This window comes from Pinus tabuliformis, chromosome X, assembly GCF_031772625.1.
Source record: "Pinus tabuliformis cultivar Carrire ecotype Pingquan chromosome X, CPIR1, whole genome shotgun sequence".
Taxonomy (NCBI): Eukaryota; Viridiplantae; Streptophyta; class Pinopsida; order Pinales; family Pinaceae; genus Pinus; species Pinus tabuliformis.
In genome coordinates, this window is record NC_142308.1 from 1,422,075,024 (window position 1) to 1,422,083,668 (window position 8,645).

The 8,645-nt window shown below is 37.1% G+C and overlaps 1 protein-coding gene across 2 annotated transcripts; it reads right to left on the minus strand.

Moving 5' to 3' along the window:
- Positions 1-4,669: 4,669 nt before the first annotated feature.
- On the minus strand, positions 4,670-7,263 carry LOC149145366 (uncharacterized). Of its 2 annotated transcripts, none has more exons than XM_089449190.1 (2): positions 6,711-7,263; positions 4,670-5,249 (listed from the first exon to the last, which is right to left on the minus strand). In XM_089449190.1, exons 1-2 carry the CDS (start codon positions 7,021-7,023, stop codon positions 5,191-5,193), a joined length of 372 nt encoding a protein of 123 aa, XP_089305316.1. In that variant the 5' UTR covers positions 7,024-7,263; the 3' UTR covers positions 4,670-5,190. The 2 variants fall into 2 exon arrangements, with proteins under 2 accessions (XP_089305316.1, XP_089305315.1); XM_089449189.1 differs by having other exon boundaries at positions 4,682-5,163; positions 6,711-7,261.
- Positions 7,264-8,645: the final 1,382 nt, after the last annotated feature.

The following is an 8,645-nucleotide window of genomic DNA, read 5'->3' on the forward strand; positions in this document are numbered from 1 at the left end:
TTATAATAAAATGTTAAGATTGATTTTAAAAATAATTATTTTTTTAAATAAACAATATTATTAACTTATTATACTATAACAAAATTTATTTATAAATTAAAAATATTTTATTAAAATAAAAATTAAAAAATTGATTACATATTTTTTAAATTTATCTATATATATAATTTTATAGCTAATAATAATAATTTAAAATTTAATTATAATTTATAATCTTTATGATTATCAATATATATAACAAATTGACATATAAGTTTGATGGACATGCATTAACATATTCTAAATAATATAAATATGATTTAAAATTTTAATAAAAATAAAAATAATAATAAAATTAAAATACAATGTGCACAGGGTTGGTTATGATAAGTTTTCGAACAGATTAACAAAAATAGTCTGTTCGCTAGGCAGCCCAAAAGGGAGTTGTGGATCTTGCCCTTTCTAACTGGTAGAGTCCTCTAGATGTGTTGAAAAGTGTGCAACAAGAAATGCTTGTTGAGAGTGCAACAAGATGATGGAGCTTAGTGAAAAGAGTCGCCTTCACTAAGTGGGCCCGCAGGCTATTTTTGGTGCAAGTCTATTTTTAGACATATGGATCATGTCTATGGATTGCAAGTTGCTGTTTATGGATGATTGGTCAAGTTGGGAAAAATAGATGGACTTCTATTTTTGATGAAAGTGTGAGTGATCACAGTGTGAGTGATCAAAGTCTATTTTTAGACTAGCTGTCAAAAATAGAAAAGTCAAATATTATTGTCTCATAATAATATTTGGACTATAAACCTGATCTTATTCTCTTGGAGCACTTCAGGATGAGCTACGGATGTGGGACATGCAGATCCGAGAGGGAAATACGTGGTTACCTATGGGATGACTAATATTTGCATGCAGGACTTCAGTTAGAACTCAAGTGAGTTGAGTTTAGTGGACTCGAGGTGCAGTTGATGGAGTTGTGTTCAGTTTAGCCTTGTTAAACTAGTTGTAGTTAGTTTAACTGCAGATAGACTAATGATGAGTTGTTAAACTAATTATTAACTCATGACGCAACTAATGAATACATCAGTTAACTCAGTTGCATGTCAGTGCATGTTCAGTTCAACAGGGACAGGTGGTAGAGAATCAGATTGCTATCAGTTGTGACTATAGTTGTGCACCAGATCTTGCACAATCGAGGAATTGAGTATGCCAATGAGTTTGCTCACGTATTTGCCTAGTATTGTAGCCTTTGCTCACGTCCAACAAAGTGTGAGTGATTATTTTGAGGTGAAATACGAGTTTGGTAAGCCATTCTCATCAATTTTGGAGTAGGTATTGAGCTGTGGAGGCAGGCAAGCAGCGGGGGAGATTTGGAGATCAGAACTGAGCTGTATTGTGTGTAGCATATGGAGATAGTACTGAGTACTTGTGAGGATTATTGTACTATGTATTGTTACATGATTCAATCACTATAATATACAAATAATTGGGGTTTTTAGCGAGATGCTTTCCCTAGGAAAATATTGTGTTGATATGTGTGATTGATGCTTCTATGTACGCTTGTGAATGTTTCTGCTTCTGTAAATTGATGATCAACGTAGAGGAGGTTATGTATTATGCATGTTCCGCTTATTAGTGTATAATCAGGATAATCTCTGTGAATATGTGTCATATTATTCAAAATTTCTACATGGTATCAGAGCTGCTTGATTTGTAGAAGAGATTTTTACAGGATATCAAGCGAGGATTGATCATCAGATCTATTATTCAGGAAGTGTTTACATTTTATTTCTTCAAGTAGAGTCTGTAATCGGGCCAGGTAGCCTCTGGATTCATCCTTCTTTTGGAAGGTGAGATATCCGGTAAAAGCCCATACAGTCAATCTCTGTACGAGAAATACTTTGTTCTCACGAATTCTAGATCAGAAGCGGTTGAGTTTTGAGCTGGTGGAATTCGAATTTAATTCCAAAGCAAGAGATAAAACTCAGAAACATTCAATGTGAGAATGGAGACAGTATGCTCCAGTATCTCACGAAGTTCACCCAACGCCGAGATGAGCTGGGAAGTGTGGGGGTGACTGTCGGATGAGGATGGTGAGTCTAGCACTCCTTGACCTTCCTAAGAGTTGGCATAGCTACCAAGACTCGGTGAATGGAAGGGAGAAACTGCCAGGATGGGAGAGACTTTGGTCGTATCTTGTGCAGGAGGAGATTAGATGGAGCACCAGAGACGGTTCTTCATCCATGCAGGATGAGGAGAACTGTGCCTTAGCGAGTAAGGTGAAGAAGGGGAAGGAGAAGGTTTCTCTTTCCGAATCCAGTTCTTCCAGTGAGGGGAAGAAGGTTGACAAGTCGAAGGTGAGATGCTTTCGTTGTCATGAGATTGGTTCATGGGTCAGGAACCTGTATGCTCTTGAGGTTCAAGATGCATGCAAAGCCTTGAGCAGCGAGGAAACTGATGGAGACTTGGTGGTTGAGAGGGAGCATATATTACCTCTCAACATGCAGAGCCAGAAGAAGTCTCAGACGATTGTGGAGGAGCCACGATTGGTGCAGCAGCTTCAGGAGGTTGTGGAGCAGCCACAACAAGGGAAGCTGAGAGGAGATCGAGTAGAGACATCTACTCATGCAGAGACCTCCAGTAGGGGGAAACTTCGAGCCAGGTGGGCTGAGGGATCTCATGCAGCCATACCTCCAAGTAGGAGGTGGGGTGATGTGGATTGATTGTCCCAAGGAGGAGGGGCAGGATCCTTGAGGTACCTAACCTCTTGGATGAGACCTTGCTACGGGAGCCCCGATGTGTAGTAGCAGGAACTAACTGATTGGGTAGAGACAGATGCGGATGGAGTGGCAGAGAGAGCGACAGTGCAGGGAATCCCAGGACAACGCATAGCTAGCAGGCTGTAGCAATGCGAGAGGCAAAAGTGTTTTGCACAGTGCTAGGTGGCACATAGAGGTGTGCAATGGTGCGAGATGAATGGAGATGTTGCAGTAGTGCAGATGTCAGAGATGGAGCACTTGTCAGCAGTAGGTAGAGCTTCAACATCAGAGGGTGTTTCTATCCCAACAGGGAGGTCAATTGGGAGGTGCAGTGTGGATGCAATGCTTGGAGATAGAACCAGCAGCAGCACGGATACAGTCAGAGATCAAAGTGACAGAGGCTAGAGCAGTCAGATACTGAAGAGCACAGAGATGCAGAGTTTCATTCGACAGAGGCAATAGCAGTCAGAGACTTTGATGACAGAGCAAGTGGACCGGCCAGATGTGTTGCATGGAGAACATTCCAGAGTTACACGATTGGGTTTGAGAGAAAGCCTTTCTTGTTGAGAGAGAGTGTTGAAAAGTGTGCAACAAGAAATTCTTGTTGAGAGTGCAACAAGATGATGGAGCTTAGTGAAAAGAGTCGCCTTCACTAAGTGGGCCCGCAGGCTATTTTTGGCGCAAGTCTATTTTTAAACTGTCTATTTTTAGACATATGGATCATGTCTATGGATTGTAGGTTGCTGTTTATGGATGATTGGTCAAGTTGGGAAAAATAGATGGACTTCTATTTTTTATTAAAGTGTGAGTGATCACAGTCTATTTTTAGACTAGCTGTCAAAAATAGAAAAGTCAAATATTATTGTCTCATAATAATATTTGGAATATAAACTTGATCTTATTCTCTTGGAGCACTTCAGGATGAGCTACGGATGTGGTACATGCAGATCCGAGAGAGAAATACGTGGTTACCTATGGGATGACTAATATTTGCATGCAGGACTTCAGTTAGAACTCAAGTGAGTTGAGTTTAGTGGACTGGAGGTGCAGTTGATGGAGTTGTGTTCAGTTTAGCCTTGTTAAACTAGTTGTAGTTAGTCTAACTGCAGATAGACTAATGATGAGTTGTTAAACTAATTATTAACTCATGATGCAACTAATGAATACATCAATTAACTCAGTTGCATGTCAGTGCATGTTCAGTTCAACAGGGACAGGTGGTAGAGAATCAGATTGCTATCAGTTGTGACTACAGTTGTGCACCAGATCTTGCACAATCAAGGGATTGAGCATGCCAATGAGTTTGCTCACGTATTTGCCCAGTATTGTAGCCTTTGCTCACGTCCAACAAAGTGTGAGTGATTCTTTTGAGGTGAAATACGAGTTTGGTAAGCCATTCTCATCAATTCTTGAGCAGGTATTGAGCTGTGGAGGCAGGCAAGCAGCGGGGGAGATTTGGAAATCAGATCTGAGCTGTATTGTGTGTAGCATATGGAGATAGTACTGAGTACTTGTGAGGAGTATTGTACTATGTATTGTTACATGATTCAATCACTAGAATATACAAATAATTGGGGCTTTCCCTAGGAAAATATTGTGTTGATATGTGTGATTGATGCTTCTATGTACGCCTGTGAATGTTTCTGCTTCTGTAAATTGATGATCAACGTAGAGGAGGTTATGTATTATGCATGTTCCGCTTATAAGTGTATAATCAGGATAATCTCTGTGAATGTGTCATATTATTCAAAATTTCTACAAGATGTGGTACAATGGTTAGTTGGGAAGATTGGGTAGCTGGGAAGATTGGGTCTCCATACATATTATGCCCATTTCAAGTAATACTATGTATATCTGAAAGCTATTCAAAATATAATTTAAACTTCAGTTAAAAAAACAAACAAAAAAGAACCAGCGATTCAAGCATTTTCCGAATGTATTTACTCCATTTTAACCGAGTCTGACAACAAGAAAGGGAGATGTGGTTCAACTTTAGCCGTGTCTGACAACAAGAAAAAGGAGATATGGTTCCACTGGTTCATAATTTATACTCTAAGCTTACATGCTTATAGTTGAGGTTTTCAACAGAACGAAATATCCGACACCGAATATAACGGGCTCAACTGGTGTTGATAAAGGGCTATAATCACAAAATCGGGTGATGGAGGGGCTGGTAATTATGCTCCGTTTGTGCTTCATGATATGTTAAAAAGAAATTGTTCCATCTTATCATATGTTCTTCCAGTCCATCTGTGGACTAATTTTCTTCAGATGTTGAAATTGCTGTGCTATTTGAGCAGGAATATTAATAACAGCAGGTATCCTTTAAATCACGACGTCTGATTCTCCACCTTGTCGACCGTCTGGCTTGACTGACCTCCTAGCTGGTTTGTTAAAGGACAAGGTATTGCATTTTGTGATTGAGCTCCTGCAATTTTAAATCAGAGATGTTTGCTTAATCCTTGAGTTCTTTAATATATGGAATGAACAACAATTTCTGCTGACCTGTATAACCTGTATGAGAGAGAATAATATCCTGAGTTAAGTTCCTTCCATATAGCTTGACTCCTAGAGCTGCTCCAAGGGCGAATTCTTCAATTGAAGAAAAAAAAAAAAAACTCCTTCCATATATATCTTGTAGCTGGACAAGAAGGCACATGCCCTCCTCCATTATTCACAGCTAAATTAATAAAATTTACTTTGGAACAATAAGCTGTAATGCTACATTTGAGAAAAAATGGCTTTGTTCATGAATGTTGCCCAAGGTAATTTGGCGTAACTTTATGAAAAGTAAGTCCAATTGCTCCTCGGACTGCTGTGAGATATAGAAATAAGTGTTGCCCAAGAAGTCCCATGTACTCATGTTTCAGTAAGAAAAGGCTCCGGAATGAATATTGCAGTGACAAGCATTTGTATGCAGGCCATCTCCAAAGCTTCAGGCAAGAAGCTTTGAAAACCATGTTCTGAGATTCATTAGCAGGTAACAAGGTCTGTGAACATTGATAGGATCCTCTATTGAGGGAGAATATTGAATGTGTAGCACAGAAAGCAGAGATGGGAAATGGATCTTTCTTTTAAGAGCACTTAGTCTTCAAAATTCCTTGCAGAACTCATGGAACATTCTTATAATGTTTAAAAGTTCTGACTTACTTTATTCTTGTGTAATGCAGTTGGATTTCTAAAATTTAGATATCAGAACATAAATTATGTCAGCTATTAAGAATGAAGCCCTGCTAATCATAAAAGTAGAAAAATAGAGTTCGATCAACCTTTTCAGTTTATTTTATATTACAGTAAGAATGTATATATATATATATATATATATATATATATATTTTTGAGGTTTTTGTGATTTGAGTTTTGTTGGGAATATGTTTTTAGATTTATTAGAGTTACCTTACTGGCAGCTTCGAAACTTAACTCAAAATTTCCAGGTCATAAATCCGACATTTTCAACAAAACTTTTATATCAATTCATTCTCAATAATAACAAAACTTGAAATTGTTATATTACTGGTTAGGATTTAATTGAGATATAAATCCCACATTTTCAACAAAACTGTTATATCAATTCATTCTCAATAATAACCAAACTTGGAATTGTTATATTACTAATTGAAATTGTCAGGTTACTAATTAGAATTTAATTGGGACAAAAAGATTATCTGATCATTCTTTCCAACCATCTCCAATAAAACCAGTTGACTGACACACACATGAATAACAAATAGCCAATTTGATGTATTTGATAAAAAAAAACTAACCCATCAAAGCAACTGCAAAATAATGTTCAGCCCACCATTGAATAACAAATTGCCAATTTAATGTATTTGATAAAAGAAGAGATACTAACCCATCAAAGCAACTGCAATATAATGTTCAACCCACCATTGAATAACAAAAGGCCAATTTGATATATTTGATAAAAAAAGAGACACTAACCCATTGAAGAAACTGCAAAGAATTAAAGCTTACCTATAATGCTTTCTATCACAGATGTAGGTTGAGCTATGAAAGTGGGGTGTTCATCACCGGGCATCAGCACCACCACCTTCCCAGCCTCCTCCTTGTTAGTGATGGCACTGGAGGGATGAGTTGAAAGGTCAATATGATATCTCCGCTCGTTGTTATTAGCACGGTGTAACTTCCGGAGAGAGCACACTGAAATCACCGAAGCAAAAATAATTATTACCAGCACGCCACCCACCACACCGTAGGGACTTTGTGGAGCTTGCCATTGTAAGGCTGGAAAATCAGCAGTGCCGTTATTCTGGCTGCAGTTGTTCATTGAATATAACTACAGTTCTTTCTTCCTTCGAACTTAACTGAATATTGGAACAACAGAGGCAGTTTTATAATAGAGATTTATATAAACTTAACCCTGGCATTTCGCCAGTGCTTTACGGGTGGAGAAGATGAATACTCAGGTCCTGTGGAACTGTTTTTGATAGGTAGATAGAATTTATCTCTGAAACTATTGATATTTTTTTGGGCAATCACACAGAAGGGATTATCGGAATAATAAATTTCAAGAATATTTTGAGATATGATAAATAAGATAAGATAGATAAAAAAAATAGTGTCATCCTCTTCTCATTGGATTCGATTAGCTGTCAATGCGATACCTACATTGAAAAGAACCTGCACGTCTCTTCTGGTTTTTGAAATGTTTTCATCTTTTCTCCATTGGATTTACTTACAAATTATTGTTGTTGATAAGGGTTCACGTGAAAATATAGTTGGTGATATAGATTTTATTTATCGTCTTATGCGTTACTTCAAATACAAATCACCAGACTTAACTATCAACCCCGAATGGCTTCTGGCCATCAGATTAAGACAGCCAGTTGGTGATAACACTTTTGAGTAAGTGTCCAAATTTTTAAAAGGATCCCTCGAAATTTATTTCTCCACCATTTATTCTTTAAGGTGGAGCGATTCCCAGCTAAGTCGGTCCTTGGAGATAATAATAGCATACCAATTAAGAAAAAATAAGATGGGATTATTTATATGGGTGTTGAGATATTAATTTGATTGTTTTTAGGTGTTATCCTATTTAATTTTCTTGTCTATCACTTGTTTTAGATAATTTAATTTCAGTTTAATTTTATTTTGCTTTAGTCCAGTTTTTGTACTCATTTATTTTACTTTAATCGAGTTTTTCTACTTATTCACTGATGATTTTTTCAATATAATCTTATTTAGTTTTTTTGAATATTAAAAAGAGCAATCTCTATTCCACTATTCCACTTTTCTTTAGACAAAACAACATTGACCGAAAATTCGAGAAAGAGAGCTGCATGAAACCGGTTCTGAGAAAAAGACGAAACACATAGTTATCTCCCCTCAGTTGAAAGAGAAGGCGGAAAGAAGTTTTAAGTTTTGTTTTCTTTAAAAAAATTGAATCAACAGCGCATCCCTTCTCCCGTTTTCCTGCTTTGCAACGCTGCAGATAGCCATCGTGAACTGCGTTGCTTGGCTTAAAAAATTCCCCGCAGAGGCTCCTCAAAAACTGGGTTCAAACAAAAGGTTCATGCTCCACGTTCTGCCGCTCCATAAAAAAGGGATTTTGTATTAATGTTTTTTATTTAAAATAATTTTTTATTAAAAGAATTTATTTAAATAAAATATTATTTTTCCCAAAAAGAGAACTTTGTTATGGACACAAAAGAGCTCCATTTTTTAGAGATTTTTTTTAGTTTGAGAAAGAAGAGAGTAAAAGAAAAGAGCACATATTTATGGTTAAAGAAATGATTTTCTCTAATGCTTTGTCATAGATTTCAATTCGGCTTGGAAAAAATTACGAGTTTTGGTCTTTGAGAATGAAGACATTCATGTAAGCCCAAGAGTGTTGGGATACACTTCAAATTGCCTATTTAGCGTCGACCCAAGAAGCATTGGCGGTCATAT